The sequence below is a fragment of the Ursus americanus genome, chromosome 4 (assembly GCF_024610735.1).
Source record: "Ursus americanus isolate L20-20 chromosome 4, mUrsAme1.1.p, whole genome shotgun sequence".
NCBI lineage: Eukaryota > Metazoa > Chordata > Mammalia > Carnivora > Ursidae > Ursus > Ursus americanus.
The window spans coordinates 94189879-94209856 of NC_142130.1; the positions used below are offsets into that span (position 1 = coordinate 94189879).

The following is a 19978-nucleotide window of genomic DNA, read 5'->3' on the forward strand; positions in this document are numbered from 1 at the left end:
TGACAGTCCCGAAGTCGCAGGAGTGGAGAGGTTTTAAAAAGCCCATGTGGACCTATGCCAGCAGGGGCCTCGTTGAAGACCGAGGAGCCCGGCACTGACAGGTTCTTAGTGCTCCCTTCTTGAGGGAGACCCAGAAGCTGACACCAAGACCCCAGTCTTCCAGAGGCAAAACAATGTGCCCCATCTTGGCCATATGTTGGGACACCGTCTTCTGGGATGCTTCCTCTGGAAGCTGAGCGAGGCCAGATGAACAGCCACCAAAACCACATAAGAAAGGTGGCCCCCATCTGATTCTGGAGCCATAAGGATGGGACCAAGGTTGGGACCCGGAATGATCTGGGGCTTGAGGGTTTGGACTGGCCAACGGGCATGGATGGAGCCCAGTCATCACAGAGGCATCCTGGCCTAGAACACAAGCCTTGGTTATTAAGGTCTACCATACGACTCCTCTTTTCGTTGCTCTGAGTGCTGTGGGCCCGAGCTGAGACAGAGACGGAACGCCGTTGGGCTCAGAAGCTGGGCCCGCTGTGCAGCAAGCATTACAGCAAGCTCTTCCTGCTTGGAGCAGGGTCTGCGGAGACGGCTCATGGACGGCAAAGACCACTGTTTCAGTTACTGACGTTTTTGATTTCTCGTCATAACAAAAATATCCTGGTCAGGGAGCACTGGATTTCTGGCATTGGGTGTTTGGCATCTTCCATTTCAAACCCTTCAGACCATCATTTTATATGCTGAGGAACGTTTTTGCAGCAAAGTTGGGATGATTAGGAAAGCCAGGTAGAGTTAGCGGCTTTCAAGCTTTTTAACACCCCCTCACTACCATAAGAAACATGTGGCACTCTGAATCCCGGAAGCTACACACGTGCTGGGACGTGCGTGACTGAAGACAAAGGGCCTCAAATGAATACTTGCTGTGTTTCACTTTTTCAGGTCAGTCTAGACTATTTGATTCTATTCCATTCTAGTACTTTAATATGCTGGCTATAACTCTTGAAACCAATTCCAGGACTTGTGAATAATTTCCCATCTGCATTTTGAGAAATATAGGCCAGAACCATTTCCTCTTGAAGCCTAACACACCCAGTTTGTAGAATTAATGCCCATTTGTGGCACAGGAATTTAAAGAGTCCTCATCCGAAATTCCAAGACTAAGTGACAGAACCTATCAGAGCTGGTTTTCAAATGAAAGCAGGCAAGAGAATCATTTAGAATCTGTTAGAAATGCAGATTCCTAGGCTGGTCTGTGATTTGGTGGATCTTTGGTGGGTTTAAGGAGTCTGTCTTTTAACAAGCACCTCAAGTGATTCTGAGAAACTGCTGTCCGCCTGCAACCGGGACATCCCTCCCGGATCCTGTGCTGCTCTCAGCCCCGTGGCAGTGCTCTCTCGGTCAACCCTGGCCCTGGGACCCTTCAGGATGCTGTTCCTCCAGCGCTGGGTTCAGGATTCCATTCTGCCACTTCATTCACTAAACAGCAGTTCCTTCTGTGACCTAACTCTGGATTTTGGCCTCTGCTACCTGCCGACAGATTTGCCACTGTGGCTGCCTGTGTTGATCTCTAGCAACTGCAGGATAACTTGAAGCTGTCTCCTTGGGCTGCCGGCAGCATCATCTCTCCAGATTGTATCTTTCAGCCTTCCTGGTTTGCCAGCATCTGGGGCTTCTGCATGGAGCCTTTCAGGTGGAATGTCTGCTCCAAGCCTGAGCCCTTCCCTTGTTCAGCTCCTTTCTGGAAAACCCATCTGGATCAACCCTAACTCTGGGTGAACCCCACTTGAACATTTCTGAAGAAATCCATACAACTGAGAATTTAAGACCCACCATAGATTTACAATCACTGACCTCAAGTGGACTGTCCGCTCTCCCTGCCAGGCTCACTGTTTTGTTAGGAAGTTCCTTCCCACTTCTCTGCAATGATGATTTCCTATTGTCCTTCCTCTTCTCAAACTTCCCATCCTTTTTCCGCCAACCCCCAAAATGCCTAATACTTGGTAGAGGAAATAGAAGACACAGACTGGGAACCTGGCCTTTCCTGTCACCAAACCTATAAACCCATTTGTGTTTCTTCCTCCAACCCTCGGTCCTGTGGCCCCGCTCTTCCTCCCAGATTATCACCTCCCTCCCCTCCACTTGGGTCTTCCATTGCCATGCAAACATGCTCTGCTAGCTGACATATTAAGCCATGGCGAAAACAGAGCCTTTCCTAGCATGAGACCCACCCTTGCTCCAGCTTGTCTTTCTTGTGGCTTCTTCCAGGTGATGTGTGTTTAGAGAACTTTCTGCGGAGTAGATCTGCTTCCTCACCTCCCTCTGTCCCCTCATTTGCTCCCTTCCCCATGAAGCTGTTCTCAGGAAGGTCAGAGAGGTCCCTTGAATGGCCAGCCCCGGGGCACTTCTAGTCTTATTTCCCTTGACCTCCCAGCAGCTGCTGAGGGAAGACCACTCCCTCTTTTCCAAATCATCTCTGTTGAATTCTTGGCCTTGCCCTCCTGATTTTTCTCCTGCCTCTCTGGCCTGACCCCTTCCTCTCTGGCACCCCCTGTGCCTCTCCCTCCCCAGAGCAAGCTGATGTTCGGTAGAGCTACTCCTGGACCTGGGGCTACTCCTGGACCTGACTCTGACTCCCAGGTGGGTTCTTCCCATCCCAGGTATGGGGGTGTCTGCGTGCTGAACCCTCTCCATATCTGACACCTGCCTGCCAGATGTCTCGAGAGAAAGGACTTCCCCAATTGCCTGCCTAACACTGAATACACAGAAGTAGAGAGGAGGTAAAGCTGTTGCTATCCTGCATCTCACGTTGCTGCTTTGCTTTGATCTCATGGTATAGACCTTATGCCCATTGATAATCACTGCTTTCCAGTGTGAGAGTGTGTGTTGGGGGTGGACACACACAAAAAAATCCACGATTTTATTTTCCTTACCAACAACGTATTTACTTTCTATCTGCAGTTGTGTTCGAAATGGGACAGCGTTCTCTTTTCCCCTCGCTATTTTACTCTGCCTTTTCTTAGCTACCCATTAATAAGCCTGTTCTCAAGAGCTCTTAGAGGCAAAATTGGAATCTTAGAATGTTCTCTTACATTCTCTTTTAGGCACCTAGCAGCCTCGTTAGTAATAAATTGCCAGTGTGGTATATTCCAAAATTAGGGGGCACCTCCTGCTGGCCTGGAATTGTGATGTTAGTACATTTACTCGTGAAAAGTGCTAATTTAGTGAGACCCTAAACACTGGGTGGTCGCAATGACCAGAAGTATAATAAGAATAGTTTGTGCCTATATATGCTTTTTAGGAGCAGTACCACCTCAAGGTACAGATTCTATATCCATTTTCACGAACTTTTATTCTTTGGTGACTCTGACTTCCCATTGTTAAGTAAGGTCTTTGTTTATGACATTCTATCAATAGAAGAAGAGCTAAAGATTTTCTTATATTTATAATTTTCCAAATTCCATAGATCCTAAAATAATCATTTCTCTTTAAGAAGTCTGATGCTTGCTTTTGATGAAAGTAGGACTTCCTTGGGAAGCTGCTATGTAGTGATTTTCACCTACCCAAGGGGTGAGGGTGGGCTCTTTTTCCTTACTTCCCCTAAGACACTTTGAGTTGTAAAGCCACTCGCCCTGAGCGCTGTGTTCTCTTCTAGGAGGATTCTTTCCTGATTTGCACAAAAGCCCAGTGCCAGCTAGCCGCAACCTTATTTCTTAAGCTGGAACGTGAATGCACGTGATGCTCTGATTTTCTGGTGATTTTTAGGGCATCGTAAGCTTTATTTCTGGTAGAGGAGGGATTTAAAAACAGTCCAATGAGAGTGGGAAATGAGGTCTTTACCACAGTGGCGCACCTTTAGCCAACGGCTCTACCATGATGATTTCACTGCTGTTGCCTCTCCCAGCTGAAGTCACGGCTACCACCCAGACGCTGTATTGACGGTTCCGACTCAAGTTGGGAATTCTGTAGGAAAATGAGTCAGGAGAGGCTTCAAACTCGCTGATCACCTGTGAGAGGAGACATAAATGTTCCCACATTCAAGGAGGCAAATGGCACATGTGGATTTCCTAAAGGAGTGGTTATAAACATGTTATCTATCATAAGAAACAAAAGCCACCACCAATCCTTTTCTAAAAGGCTGGAATATACGATACCGATATTGACATCTCATATATACATGTAGAGAGCTTACATCGCTCTCTGTGGCAGCTTTCACAGCCACCAAGGAGAAATTGAACCATTGAAATTATGGGTCATGGCACATCTGTTTTCTGCTGGATCGAGTAACAAAAACAGATTTAGCCTCCTACCCCAAAAAAACCACCTAAGAACACGCAGAGTATAGGAAACCACAGTCTCAAAGGCATTGCTCATCAGGTAATGAAGGACAGAGCTCTCTGAAATATGGGAAACAAAGGAAGGGAGCCTACGATTGCAGGGCTTTACATTTTTGTGACAGTCTCCAGGCCATGGCACAGAGAGGGAGCCCAGGAGGAGCCCAGCGGCTTCCCTGAGTTGAGGATTCACGTCCGAGAGACTGGGAAGAAGCTGGAGCTCACAGGACAGAGCTATATACAGACAGAACTCTGGGGATCAGAAGAGGGTCCCACGTGGGTATTCAGGGCGGCAGATTTGTGCAGGCATGGGAGGAAACTACCAGAGACTAGGGAAAGAACTACCTAAACAGACTAGAGGTCGCGGTGCCCAGCATTTGCACAGGGCTGGGAAGAGTGCCTGTTCCACCAGACGGATTGGAAGACCTCAAGGCATCGGATACAGTGCATCAGGGTCTTACCTTGGTGGTGGGGAATAATTAGGCCTAGATTGAACACCACACTGGTATTGCCTAACAAATATTAAAAGCAAAATTCATACAGATGAAATTGTCATGAAGTAACTTAACTGCATCCCAGACCAAAAATCAGAATATTTAAAGGAGTAAAAATATCCAGTGCTCAATAAGGTAAAATTCATAATGTGACATCCAAATATGAACAACCCAAATATCCATCAATTGGTGAATGGATAAACAAATGTGTTGTATCCATACCATAGAGTATTATTCAACAATAGAAAGAAACAAAGTACTAATACATGTTAACTGGATAAATCTTGGAGATATTATATTAAGTGAAAGAAATCAATCACAAAATATCACATACTTATCATTCCCTTTTTATGAAATTTCCAGAATAGGCAAATTCAGGAAGACAGAGAGTAGACTAGTAGTTGCCAGGGGCAGGGTAGGGTTGGGACAGAATGGGGGGTGACTTCTATGGGGTATAAAGTTTCTTTTGGGGATGATGATAAATGTTCTAAAATTAGATAATGGTGGGGGTTGTGTAATTCTGTGAAAATACTAAAAGCCACTGAATTGCATACTTTAAAAGCATGGCTTTTATAGTATGTGAATTATACCTCAAAAAAGCTATCGAAAAAATTTCAGCAATTCAAAAGAAAACACAGAGAAACATTTCTTTCATAAAGAAAATATAATTCAATTAATCCTCATTGACCCATAATTGACACAGTTATTAAATTTAGCAGAAATGGGTATTGTAACAGTTATTATAACTGTATTATAGCTATGTTATAGCTTTAAATATTCAAGAATTTAAATAGATACATGAATGATATAAAACGACCCAAGTCAAACTTGAGATGAAATTACAATATGTGAAATGAAAAATACACTGCATTAGATTAATAGCAGATTAGATTTGCAGAAAAAGAGGTCAGTGAGCTTGAAGATATATCAATATATGAAACACAGAGAAAAGAGGGTACAAAACTTAACACAGCTTTAGTGAGCTACGGGACAACATTGAACAGCCTAACACACATGTAATTGGAATCTCTAAAAGAGGGAAGGGAGGCACAACAGAAAAATGTTTGATGAAACATTGGCTGAAATTTTTCCAAATTTGATGAAAACTATAAACACAAGAGAGCCAAGAATCTCAATGAACTCCAGGCACAAAAATATGAAGAAAACCATACCAAGGCATATCATAATTAAATTGCTCAAAACCACGACAGAAAATCTCAAAAGCAGTCAGAGAAAGGACATGTTATACATTGAGGAACAAAAATAAGGATGTCAGCAGAGTTCGAGTCAAAAACAATCCAAGTGCTAGTGAATGTTTCCCCAAGAACCTAATCCCCAAAGTGATGGTATTAGGAAGTGGGGCCTTTGGGAGGTAATTAGGTCATGGGATTAGCGCTCTTATAAAAGAGACCCCAGAGAGCTCCCTTGCCCCCTTCCACCACGTGAGGACACAATGAGAAATCTGCAACCCAGAAGAGGCCTCTCACCATAACCCCACCATGACTGCACCATGATCTCAGCTATCTAGCCGTAGAACTGTGAGAAATAAATCTCCGTTACTTACGAGCCACCCAATCTATGGTACTTTTGTTTTAGCAGTCTGAACTGACTAAGACGCCAAGTAAGAGGATAGTGGGACATCATTTTTAAAGCACTGAAAGAAAAAAAAGTCAACCTAGAAATCTACACTCAACAAACAAATATTCCAAAACTAAAGAGAAATAAAGACTTTTTCAAAACATAAAAAGCTGAAAGAATCATCAATAGACCCACACTATAAGAAATGTTAAAGAAAGTCCTTCGGTCAGAAGGGAAATGATACCAGATAGAGATATATTTGTACACAAAGGGATATAAAGTACCAAAAATGGTAATTACATAGGTAAATATGTGATTTTTTTTCTTATTATCTAAATCTCATTAAAAGATCATGGATAATCAAAAGATAATGATGTAGTTTGGGGTTTATAACATATAAAAGTAAAATGTATGACAACAATTGCACAAATATTGAGATGGAAAAAAACAGATGCATACTATTATAAGGTCCTTATATCATATGTGCAGTGTGTAATATCACTAGAAAGTAGAAAATGGTAAGTTAAATGTATATGCTTTTAAACCTAAAGAAATCACTGAAATTACAACATACGAATGGCTAACAGACACATGAAAAAATGTTCAAAATCATAAGCCATCAGGGAAATTCAAATCAAAACCACATTGAGATACCACCTTACACAGTTAGGATGGCAAAAATTGACAAGGCAAGAAACAACAAATGTTGGAGAGGATGTGGAGAAAGGGGAACCCTCTTACACTGTTGGTGGGAATGCAAGTTGGTACAGCCACTTTCGAAAACAGTGTGGAGGTTCCCCAAAAAGTTAAAAATAGAGCTACCCTATGGCCCAGCAATTGCACTACTGGGTATTTACCCCAAAGATACAGATGTAGTGAAAAGAAGTGCCATATACACCCCAATGTTCATAGCAGCAATGTCCATAATAGCCAAACTGTGGGAGGAGCCGAGATGCCCTTCAACAGACAAATGGATAAAGAAGATGTGGTCCATATATACAATGGAATATCACTCAGCTATCAGAAAGAATGATTACACAACATTTGCATCAACATGGATGGAACTGGAGGAAACTATGCTAAGTGAAATCAGTCAAGCAGAGAAAGACAATTATCATATGGTTTCACTTACTTGTGGAACATAAGGAATAGCAGGGAGATCATTAAGAGAAGGAAGGGAAAAATGAAGGGGGGGGGGGGCAGAGGGGCAGATGAACCATGAGAGACTATGGACTCCAGGAAACAAACTGAGGGTTTTAGAGGGGAGGGGGTGGGGAATGGGCTAGCCCAGTGAAGGGTATTAAGGACGGCACGTATTGTGTGGAGCACTGGGTGTTATATGCAAACAATGAATCATGGAACACTACATCAAAAGCTAATGATGTACTGTATGGTGACTAATGTATCATAATAAAAAAATGAAATTACAAAAAAAAAGAGTAAAATAAAGCTTACGAGCCAGCCAAATAAATAAAATGGAATTATAAAAAAATGTTCAATTAATCCAAAGGAAGCAAAAAAAAAAAAAAAAGTAGAACGGAAACAAATAGGACAATACAAAACCAAGTGGCAAGATAACAGATTTAAACCTATATCAATATATTAATAATTATATTAAGTGTAAATGATCTAAAATCCTAATTAACAGCAGAGATTGTAAGAATGGATATAAAGGCAATACACAACCATATGCTGCCTACAATAAACCTTTTTCAAATATTTCTCAAATATTTTTCAAATATTGCTGAAAATGCTGAACTGTGTTCATGTTCTAGTGTTCTGTGGAAGGTAATTGGACATTTAGCTAAGATTCTAAGTGAAGTGTAGAAGTAGCACTGTGGTTCCTCCTGACTGCTCATGGTAAAATGCAAAAAGGGAGAAACGAGTTAAAGAAAGTATTGTTAAGCAAAGAGGGACCAGAACTTAAAGATTTGGGGAATTCTCAGCCTATCCTTTGCAAAAACAGGAGAAAGTGTGTTGTGGATGAGAACATTAAGGGTGTGGACCAGCAGCCACGTGATAAGAAGATTGGCACCGGTGTCAGCCATGGACTGAATCAGCTACAGCAGCAGGAACACTGCCAGTTTTCATCAGATGGGGTAGAGTTAAAAACGGCTATCTGAGTTCTTTGATTCTACAGGACAGGATGATTGAGCTATTTGGCCCTGAACTTGTGCTATTCTTCAAGAAAAGGGGAGAATAGCTTTGAAGGATATTCTGACATCATCAGGGTCACTGCCTTGGTCACTCAACAGGCTAGACAGCCTCCACCTGAAGCCTTGAGGGTAGGACCTCCTAGAGCTGAGTGGGGGAGAATCCTGCCAGGGAGAGCCCTGGGGGTTCTATTCTGCCCTGCAGAGCTGCAAAATAGACAAAGCCTCTGTAGAGGGCTGCAGTGTGGGCACAGTCCCACCAAGTACTTGGGGAGACATTGCAATCCCAGGAGGTCTTGAGGGTAGAGCATTGAGCCAAAGACGATTATTCCTGTGCCTTAAGATCCAGGGGGATGTGCCTTGCTAAGTTTTGGACTTACATGGGAACCATCAATTCTTCCTTCTTTCCTACTTCTTCCTTTTGGAATGGGAATGTCTACCTATGTGTGTCCCACCCTTGTATTTTGGAAGCATATAACTTTTGTGGTTTCACAGATTCACAGCTGTAGAGGATTTTTTCTCTGGATGAATGTACCTGGAATCTCACCCATACCTGATTCGGCTGGTATGTAGATAAGACTTTGGGCTTTAGAGTAGTTGCTGGAATGAGTTAACACTTATGTTGGAATGGAATGAATATATTTTGCACTTGAGAAGGACATGGACATTGTGGGGCCAGGGGCAGAATGGACTGAATATCTGTATCCCTCCAAATGCATATGTTGAAATCCTAACCCCCAATATGATGATATTAGGAGATAATTAGGTCATGAGTGTGGAGCCCTCGTGAATGGTATTTGTGCCCTTATAAGGTGATGCAGAGACCAGAGGTTGGTTTCTCTCTCTCTCTCTCTCCCTTTCTCTGCCATGTGAAGATACAATGAAAATGCAGGAAAAAGCCTGCACCAGACACTGGATCTGAGGGTGCCTTGATCTTGGACCTCCTGGCCTCCTGAACTATGAGAAATAAAGATCTCTTGTTTAAGCCACCCAATGTGGTATTTTGTTATCAAAGTGGACCCAGGCAAGGAAACTAAGGTACAGAGTAAGTGACTTCCTGACGTCAGCGTGGCAGACAGGTGAGCAGAGACTCAAGCTCAGTGCTCTGGTCCGAGTCCATGCGGCCGTTACAGGCAACCAAACACACAAGGGCTTACTTTGACCCTTGTAAGCTGTTAAGCAGACCTCATGTAGGTCGGTAGGCAGCATGAGCTGCAAGACCAGCTCTACAATTAATCAGGGGTGCAGATGTTAATTATGCTTCTTTCTTTTTTTATTATAATAATTTTTTTATTATATTATGTTAGTCACCAGACAGTACATCCCTGGTTTTTGATGTAAAGTTCGATGATGTCAAATATTCGACCATGGGAAATTCTCTGACTTTATTTTTTATTGACTGAGCTTGGGATCTGTGTTAAGAAAGAAGCATAATGATTCATTAGTCATTAGGATGCTTGCATCCTCATCACCCTACCTGCCCCCTTCTCCACCCCACCCCTCACGCCAGTCCTGTCCTGTGTTCAGAAAATCATGGGAGCATCGGATCCTTCTAGCATTTCAGAGGGGATTTGGCTTGCTTCCTAGCAGTCTGAGGAGACAATCCCAAGACTGTGTATATTTGTATTCTGTAATGCTCCAAGGCTATGTTGTTGCCAAATTAATTCTACAAAGCTTAATGATGTGCAAATTATAACAATCACTCCTATTGAACATTAAGCATCAACAGAGCATTAAAATACATTCAGAAAATAAGGCTTTTCTGTGAAGAGCACATAGGTTTTAGTTAAAACTCAATAAGCATCCCATCTATAAGGGACAATCGGTCCTTGACTACCTACAAAATAAGCATTTTATTTAATTTTTACCTGCAACCCAAGGCACAGCTAAAATCAATGATAAAAAAATACAATTTCTTATGCAACAATATTTGTTTCACTGTTTATGTAGAAAAGAAACCAAAAGCCAAAGTGAAAAGGTTTATTTATAAAAACTTCTTCCCTTTGGAATGAAATTTCTCTACAGATTAGGGTGAGAAATAATAGTCAACCTGTCCAGGGGTTCCTGTTGGTGATTTGGGAAATTTAGCTGCACTGGTGTTATCACCCTCTGATGCCACTCTATTCCCCTGATGACTGTCATAATTAGGCACCATTTTCCAGCTCTCGGAAGTGTAAGCAGAAGGTTGCCAACTGATCAATTTAAACAATAGATAGGTTGATTTGTTTTCTTCATAATATATGTAACTGGATATTAAATGTGACTTTTCCTGTTGTCTTAATATTTTAGCAACTGGCTTACCAAGTGAGGATAGTCCCAAAGATGCTGGTACCTTCTTTCCTAACAAAAAACCCATGAGACTGTCTATGCAGGGCTTTCTGGTGTTTTATCCATCATCCATCTCTGGGCCCGATAAGAGGCTAAGTCAGGAATAAGACAGTCTGGTGGAGAGCAGTCTGTGTGCATTTCCACCGAGGAATGTCAGGGGTTTTTGAGCTCCAAGCAAACTCCTCGGAGAGCCTGGAGTCTGGAAGAATATAGAGATCGGTGAGTCACACCTGAGGAGGACAAAGGCTATGCAGAGTGGCAAAGGGTAGCCCGGCTCCTGGCAGGACAGCAGGCTGTGCTGGGGCTGGCTGTCACTTCCAGCGTGGTGGGTTTAGGACGTTTACGTCAATAGTTTAGATGAAATATAATACCTGATTATATTTACCTTTCATCAATTGTCTCTTTATTTGATTCCGGATTTCCCAACACAATGATCTCATCATGTTGGAGGTGACTTGCTAATTTGTACAATCCGTCCCTTTATGTGCCACTCCCTTCCAAACTCTGGTCAGTGAGAAGTGACTGATTTTATTTCCAGATTTCCCTGCCCCTTCTGCTGCACTGATGCATCAGAGACGCTAAAGCATTGAGAGTGTGCAGGGAATAGAAAGGAACAGGGGAGCTTCTACCTCAAGGGCAGCAAGACAGACAATTGTAGCCTAAAGAAAAGCACACTCCAAATGTAGGTTCCTAGGATTAGTGAATTGAAGGTGGCAAAAGGAGAAATTGGTGGGGAGGAGGGGATGCGCTTTTTTCAAAATTTAAAAATTTAAATCTCTAAATATTTAATTTCCTGCTGGCAGATCTATAACTCTGTCGTCTCATCTTCAAAGTTAAGACAGAGATATTAGCCACTCTAGAGGGTTTGATTATGTCTACGATGTGAATTAATCCTCATGGATGGCTATAACTGGGCTGATAAGGGATGGCCAGAGGGATAGGACACCTGGGGTCAGCCGTGTAAGGTCACCGGACTACAGATCTCTCCTTTGGGTCTTGCAAAGAAAATGTATGCGAGAGCTCTTAGCCCCGTGCCTGTAATGGGAAAAACTCATCCATAGTTGCTGTGTTTGGATTCATAGGCATTTACTGAGTTCAAGTCCAGTGTGCAGACTGTAAGGGAAGTTCCTGCCCCAAGGGAACAAGAAATGATCGTAACTTGGCCAATGGAAGAATAATGAAATGAGGCATAGTAAGATCCCGACAAGCTCCTCCTAAAATCTAGAAATCAAAATCATTTCAATTCCCTTTCTTAAACTATTTCAGTCATAGTGGAGGACATGATTAATATTTATAAAATGCCTAGGAAAATAAATAAAAACTTCACGTATTTGATTTAAAAAATATTTATGGCAAGTTTCTTTTATAAAACCTCAGATATTTTGACTTCACGAAAATTGTACCCAGAGTAGAAAACACAGCTTGTGATTGACTTGTTCTGCCTTTCTCACTATTGCTTTATGTCTGGTGGGTGGAGTCATGGATTTCTGAGGAACCCGACAGTATACTCCTCAAAAGAACGTAGAGCTTGCTGGAAGGTTGGTTTTCTCCCCGTGCTTCAGTGTCACCCACAAAAACCCCGAGAACAGGGTCTACTGGACCTACTGTCACTACAGAACTATTTTTGCCTCTTGGCTTTGGTACAATCATCTTCCTTTCATGTTTAAGACACTTTGTAAGAGTAAATAAGGTAAAATTAACCACAATGAATTACTTTCAATGCTCTTTAGTGATTTCTATAAAACTGGATATTTATCCAATAGTTGCTGGATTCGTTTCCAAACCCCTCACACTATTTAGCTCGATGGATGACTTGCAAAGCCTGTAGCCTTCTCTCAGCCCCTCCACGGGGGGCCACATCCGCCCTTGGTTTATATGTTATGTAAGGTTCTGGTTGTGGTCTTTACTCCCCTTCAGATTAAGGTCTTGCAAGTCCTCACCACCTCTCCACGCTGGATGGGGGTTCAGGCTCTCTGAGGGTGGCCTAGCCGTATCCCTCCCTCTACGATTTCTCGGGGATCCTAGGTCCCAGCATTGCAGGTCAGGACCCACCCGCCACTAACCAGAACAGACTGAGGCAACACCTGTTGCATTAAGTTGACTAATGACCTAGAAATTATTTGAATACAATCGAGAATAACCATGTAAAGAATGACTATGGATTCGCAGGCTGCTCAGATCAAATTATTCAGTGTATCTCATGGATATAAAAAGAATTCCACTTAAAAAATTTCAATTAACTTTTTAATGAAAAACTATTTCTACCAAAGAAGTATGGTGCTTTAAAAAGCTCTAATATCTAATTATTTAAAAAAAGACTCGAATGTTCTGATTTTGTGGATAGTATGTTCACAGCAGTGATTTAAAAAAACCTCTCCCAGAGCAGAATAAGCAAAATAGCTCTTTTAATTATTGGACAACGACACTTCGAGGACATAGAAAATCTTTCTGTTTAGTGTCAGAGAAATGACCTGGATTACATTAAGAATAAGAAGTTAGCTGGATCAATTTAAGATTTGTCTTTATTCTTTAAAGTCTCATGTATAATACATTCTGGTCTGATTTTCATTGTATTTCACTTTTTTCACCCCAAGAGAAGGTAATGGATCTGGAAGCCTACCCTGCAGAGACAGGCTGGGACGGCCTGCATGCGTAGCGGAAGAGCGTATTCGAGCTACTCGCTTCCTCCAAGTCAATTTTGGTGGTTTCGTCTGCCCTTTCCTGAGATGACCATAACTGTTGTTATATCTATGACCGTTGGCTTCTTAAAAAGTCTTCCAGACAAACGACTTTGGCTTTGGAAATATAAAAATTATGACTTTGCAAGCGCACTAAAGTTGATGTCCAGAAAAGGCACAGAAGAAGCTAGTGGCTTCACATTACTGTTTAGAATCAGCACCGTCCAATTAGCCAGACTGGCACCACAGGGCCCTTACTTTACCCAGGCTCTTCGGAACAAAATCAACTCCGTTCACTACAGCTGTGCCTCATCTCTTCTCTGCGGTCACCCCTCTGCCGTGCAAATGATCTATCTGTAAAAGCGCTTTATTACTCTGACTTGAGCGCTGTCGCTTACTTGACGATGAACAAGTAATTCACTGCGCATGTGCAGATGGAACCGGCCCGCGCCTTCTTCGCCAACTTGTGGCTGCTCCATCATTTCTAGCTCTGCCACCACAGAAAAGAGAGAGCCACCATTAGGTCTTTTAGAAAGACCTACGGAAGGATGATTTCCATGTCAGTGATTTAAAAGCACACGTGTCTTATCTAATTCTTTATGAGAGCGAAAGCATCCCCAAGTATATAAGATACTTTCCTGCCTTATGAACCAGAAACTTCATTATACAGCTTCACCTCTGCTGGACAACTCATAGCCATTATCCATAACATTTAATCCAACACAACATTTGCTGAACATCCGCTATTTCAGCATAATACCAGGCTTTCTGAAGGCAGAACAGTGACGAGCTGGGGGGCCTGTACTTCTGCTGACAAGCCAATCTGGGGGCCCAAGTTTGCCCCCACCTAACAATAATGCAAGAGGTTGTAGTTACGCCAAAATGAGGCTGAAAACCAATGCTGGGGACCAGCTTCCCAGGGAAGGCTGTAGGCTGTGAGGGTGAAGGGCCTGGACTCTGAGCTCAAATACCTGTGGGTTGCAGTCCCTGCCTTTACCTTGCAAACTGCATGGTCCTGGCCAGATGGCACATGCTGCATTTCCGTATCACTAGAGTGAGGTCCTAGTAACCCCACCTGCATACGGTAATCACAAAGATTAACTGATGAAAACCAGTATTGGTTAAGATGCAGATAACGGAAGCAATTTTGTGAGTTTTGACGATCATTTGTAAAATAAAATGGAAAAGCAAAAAACCTACCAGAATGGCAAATATCAGAGTCCATCATGTGGAGCAAGGGTAAATTTTGTTTGCGAAGCTTTTATTGTGTGGGTACAGGACTGTGCTTGTAAGATGCATTTCCTATTGTGAGCCACGAAGAAATACGTTTGGAAACCACAGGCATAAAATGTTTAGCATATAGCAAATGCTCAAAAATGGTGGAGTAAATAATATAGCATTTAAGTTGAGACTTAAGGATAAAGGCTTTAAATGGGAGGAGGATGAGAGGAAAAAGGCAGGGAGGACCCAGAGTAAGCACGCGTGCACACACACGAGACATGACACGGCTCAAGAACTGGCTGGAATAGGAGATCTGAGACTGGACAGGAGTTGGAGCTGGATCGTGGGAATCTATCCAGGCCATCTTGAGGATTTAGGTAAAAAGGGAGTCATCCAAGAATGCACCCAAGGGAGTGACATGGTCAGATCTAGAATATGAAAGAATGATGACGACAGTAATGTGGACACCAGACTGGCCCTTGAGACTGGCAGTGGGAAGGCTTCTGATTCCCACTAGTTTGGTTCCCCAGGTGAGGACCTAAACCCGGGGAATGTTGATGGGCATGAAAAGAAGGGCGAGGATTGAAAAGATATTGTAGAGAGAGGATTCTCGTGACACAGTCACTTCACAGATGCTGTTTCCTCTGGTTGTAATACCCTTCAGTTCAGTAAAACATCCCTACCTGGAAGCCAGGGCTGTACGTACATCCCAAGAAACTGACTCTGACCCTACTGTTTGTGCGACACCCCCTTGCCTGTGCTCCATGTCATCCTGTCCTCTGCACGTCCTGGTTGTGTCCTTTGCCACGTCACAAGAACAGCGACCATCTCTGGTATTTTCTGCCCTCCTTAGAACCAGGAACTTCTCTAAGAAAGGCAGACACTCTATCTTTTATCATGGCAGTCCCGTGGTCGCCATTAGAGCTGTTCTCTAAGCTCCTCTGGTTTTCCTGTCTTCCGGGTCTGTGTTGGGATTGGCTTCCTGGTTCCCTTGTGGTGGGGGGAGGCCGTGTTATGCCCATGTCAGACCCCCCAGAGAGGTCCTTCTGTCTGCCATAAATCCCGCATTGGTCCCTCCTGCAGTGCGGATAACACGGAGCAGAGCTACCACCAACTCACAAGGGACGTACATGTGAAAGAAAATAAAAGTCTAGGTGTAAATCCCTGAGATTCAAGCCTCTGGTCAGAGGACAAAGGGTATCATTAGATCATTAGTTTAGCTGGGAGACAGGAAGAGAAGGGGAGCAGGAATGAATTTGGTTCTGGACACGTTGGATGTGGTGGAGTCTTGATGGAGACATGGATGGAAGGAAGTTGGCAATATGGGACTGACTGGTCCTCTAAGATGGTCGGGGTTGGAGAGAAACGTTTTTGACCTTCATAACTTCAGATGATAGTTAAATTACAAGAACAGATTTAATGATTCATGGAGATAATAAAAACTAGGAAAGGAGGATGAAGGAAGAGTATTGAGAAACGCGTACATTTAAGGGTGGGTGTCAAGGGGGAGGGGGAAATGGCCTCGTACCACCAGGGGGTCTGTGGTGGCTTCGGGGACAGGAGAAGTGGCCAGAAGAGATGGACAGCATTATAAAAATGGATGGTCAGGTCGACCCCACTTGAGGGTTCCATCATGGCACTCTTGTTCGACCCGAGATTACTCAACATTTCTGGGTTTCTGAAGCCGTCTCCCTTGTCCTCAGCCCCATGATTTATTAAATGCAGGCCCTGGGGTGGGTGGGTGGGCAGGGGGCAAACGCACACTTGCTACCTTGGCTCAGAATTTACCCGGCCCCGGCGAAGGTTACTTTCCCTGCTTTCCTGAAGACTTGCTTACTTCTAAGTTGTGGGCTACCCCGTGGGGAGTTTGGCTGCTGAAAGTCGTCTTCTGGATAAGAAGAGTACTGGAACATTCTCCTTTGCTCATTCAGCACCGTCGACTGAACACCTGATGGTGCAGGGACTGGATCACATCATCATCCCAAACTGGAAGAACTGATGTGGGGCACGGCTCATTGACATAATTCTTTCAGGCCTTCTGATTTTGTTTTTCATAGCTGAGAAGTTTGTGCTGCCTAATTTCCCTGTCTCGTCTGCTTAGCACGTGAAAGAGACACTTTCTGTATCCTCACGCTTAGCTAACACATGGCATTTCCCGCGGGCTGCTTCCATGCAGGGAGGCGTGCTAGAGAGGAGATCCAGCTTCGCTCTTTTCTCCCTGGGACCTTACAAGTGGGTGAACAGATCATTCCAACCATCATATATGAAAATTAATAGCCATGGCCCCAAAATTATATGGATGAGTTCCTGAATCAAATGAAACTTAAGATTTTGTGGCTCGAATCTCTGCCTGGGAAGGTCGATGTCTCGGCACACCTGCGGGTCCCTTACCGTGAGACTCCCAGCACCACCAGACTTTAGATGAATTTCCAGTTTCTCGTCTGACCACATAAGCAATTTCAAATCTGAACGTCTTTGACTAAGCTGACCCGAGAGAACACAATGAAACCAGTGCCTGTTACTAGACAATGGGCTTTACGCATTGCAGAGAAGAGCCTGGAGCTTGTCACAGGTCCTAGAGGAATTTTATATCAGCGAGGAGGTTAGCCGAGGGAGTCCCTTACAGCGCAACAAATTACAGGGTGTGCGGTGTCCTCATTTATCTTCCCATGTTCTACATTCAACTATGAAATCATTTCAGAGAGAAGGCGGAGAGATGAGCAAGAGAAACATACAGAGCTCACACTGCCCTCTGGTGTTTACTCGGCCGCATAGGCGGCAAACTCAAAGCCTCGCAAGAGGTGACAGCATCCAGTCTTCTGACTTCAAGTCAAATTACAGAAGCTCAGGAGGGAAACATAGTCCCTCTTTCCAGTAATTTATACTCTCTTCCTAATTCCATGTGAGCAAAACCCCCAAAATAATGGGCGGTATTTTCAAGTGTAAGAAATGTATTAGTTCTCTCCGCTCTTAGAATGGTATTGTTTTATTTTCAAAATAGGCCTTGTATGGGACATCTCTGTATCTCCCACTCAGTTTCCCTGTCACCCAAAAGTGATTTAAAAATACAGTCTATGAAAAAATCTGGGCCTTGTGGCCTTAGGCGATGTTTGAAGGAGATGAAGAGCCATGTGGTTCGAGCGATGGAATAGCCCGATTCTGGTTCACTTCACGTTATCGAGGGCCGCTCTGGGACTCTGGACCAAAACAGACATGCTGCTGCCCGGAAGACCACAGGCACCCCGTCACGATCCTATTTCTGGATCCATGGTGCTTTTTCATATCGTCAAAAGCAGCACAGAGACACGTAGTTAGTGGGAGTCAGACATCAAGTTGGTGAAAAATCTGGTTGCTCATCCCCATCTTTTCTGGTTACTTGGATCTTATGATGGTCGTTTTTGGAAGGGCCTGGGAAGGTCCCGGGTGGGTGAACCCCATTGTTCTGTGCACGGAGAGACCGTGGAAATCCCTTTCTTCTCCCTCCTGCAGACAGTTTGATCACGGCTGCAGGATTTGTACCTCCTGCAATTTATTCCATGGTGCGGAATTCACAGGCTGGGAGGACGGGGACTAACGTGGCCGCCAGCATCCACAACGGGGGCTGTCGCGCCCACGCATCGGTCTGTCAGGCCCAGCTGCAAATAGGCCGGGCTGGGGTTGGCAGCTTAGAGATAAAGAGCAGATGGAGGGGGAGCTGCTGGCGTTCTGGGTACCCTGCTAGTCTCTTCCTAGGTTGCTGGAGTCAGAACAGCAAATGTGCGTGTGACAGCAAATAGATGGATGAATGAGTGAATAGAAATAAAGAAGCCTTTCAGATTGGAGTGGAACACAGCTATGCTTTACTCGAGCAATGACTTCGTCTCTCTCTGGCGGATGGGTTCTACGTTGGGGCTGACGGGAGAATCAGGGCCTGCGCAGGGGTCCTCCGCGAATCGCCTCTCTGAGTCGCAGACCATGACCGCCTGGCCCTTCCTCCCGGTACTGCTTCCTTAGTATCTCTGCACTGTGATGGCAGGATTCGGCAGGTGGGAATTACCACCATGACTGATAACAAAGAAGGAACCCGCAAGAAAGTTCTGGAGCCCGTCTCTGACCATTTACATGTCAATCTTTACTTCAGCTCCAGAGGGGCTGCTGTTGCCGAATGTTCTCCGGCAGAGACGCAGACCTCTGCGAACCGAACACATGCTCTCCCCCATCTCCCACGCTCACTGTCTGGGGCGCTCCAAGGCCTGGGGGGTCCCAACAGACTCTAGGCTTTGGAAAATGTATCACTTTAATTAGAGAATCAGTTAATAAATTAGTTCAAGAATATGATTCCGCCTTAAAAAGGAAGGAAATCCTGACACCTGCTACAACATGATGACCCTTGAGGACACAGTGCTCGGTGAGGTGAGCCAGTCATAGAAAGACGAAGGCTGTCTGATTCCACCTCTAAGAGACCCCCAGAGTGGTCAGATTCACAGAGGCAGAAAGCAGACGGTGGCTGACGGTGCTGGAAGGAGAGGGGACGGGAAGTTAGTGCTTAAGGGGGACAGAGTTTCAGTTTGGAAAGATAAGAATGTTCTGGATGTGGACGGTGGAGACGGTCGCATGACAGTGTGAGTGTGCTTAAAGCCACTGACCTGGACACTTAGAAATGACTAAGATGGTAAATTCTATGTGAAGGTATTTTACCACAATAAAAAACAAAATTAGGGGGCGCCTGGGTGGCTCAGCTGTTAAACGTCTGCCTTCAGCTGAGGTCATGATCCCAGGGTCCTGGGATCGAGCCCTGCATTGGGCTCCCTGCTTGGCGGGAAGCCTGCTTCTCCCTCTCCCACTCCCCCTGCTTGTGTTCCCTCTCTCGCTGGCTGTCTCTGTCAAATAGATAAATAAAATCTTAAAAACAACAACAACAAAGAACCAAAATTAGGTCGTGTATTCATTCCACAAATACTTCCCGAATAACTATGCCTCTCAAGTTCTATGGCCCAGTGAGGGGACAGACAGAGGGGTCAGACAAGGTGCCTACCTCTGAAAATGCCTTACATAATCCTATGAAGATAACATGAATTTTTTGTCCCACTTTTTCTTTTCTCTAAAATTTCCCATTTGGATCTGCTTTTGTATCTGGTCTGAGAAACAGCTTAGCTCTGTAATTATGACTTGGTAGTAATAATATTAATGAAAATAAAGGCAGCACTGGGAAGTATTAATTACCC

The 19978-nt window shown here is 44.1% G+C and overlaps 1 protein-coding gene across 2 annotated transcripts in view; it reads right to left on the minus strand.

Moving 5' to 3' along the window:
* The window catches only part of DSCAM (DS cell adhesion molecule), a 718005-nt gene that overhangs the window by 61030 nt on the left and 636997 nt on the right, over positions 1 to 19978 (minus strand). For both annotated transcript variants that reach the window (XM_087861321.1, XM_087861322.1), the window contains exon 21: positions 3842 to 3995. In XM_087861321.1, coding sequence (XP_087717447.1) covers positions 3842 to 3995 — 154 coding nt within the window. The remainder of the gene's footprint in view (positions 1 to 3841; positions 3996 to 19978) is intronic.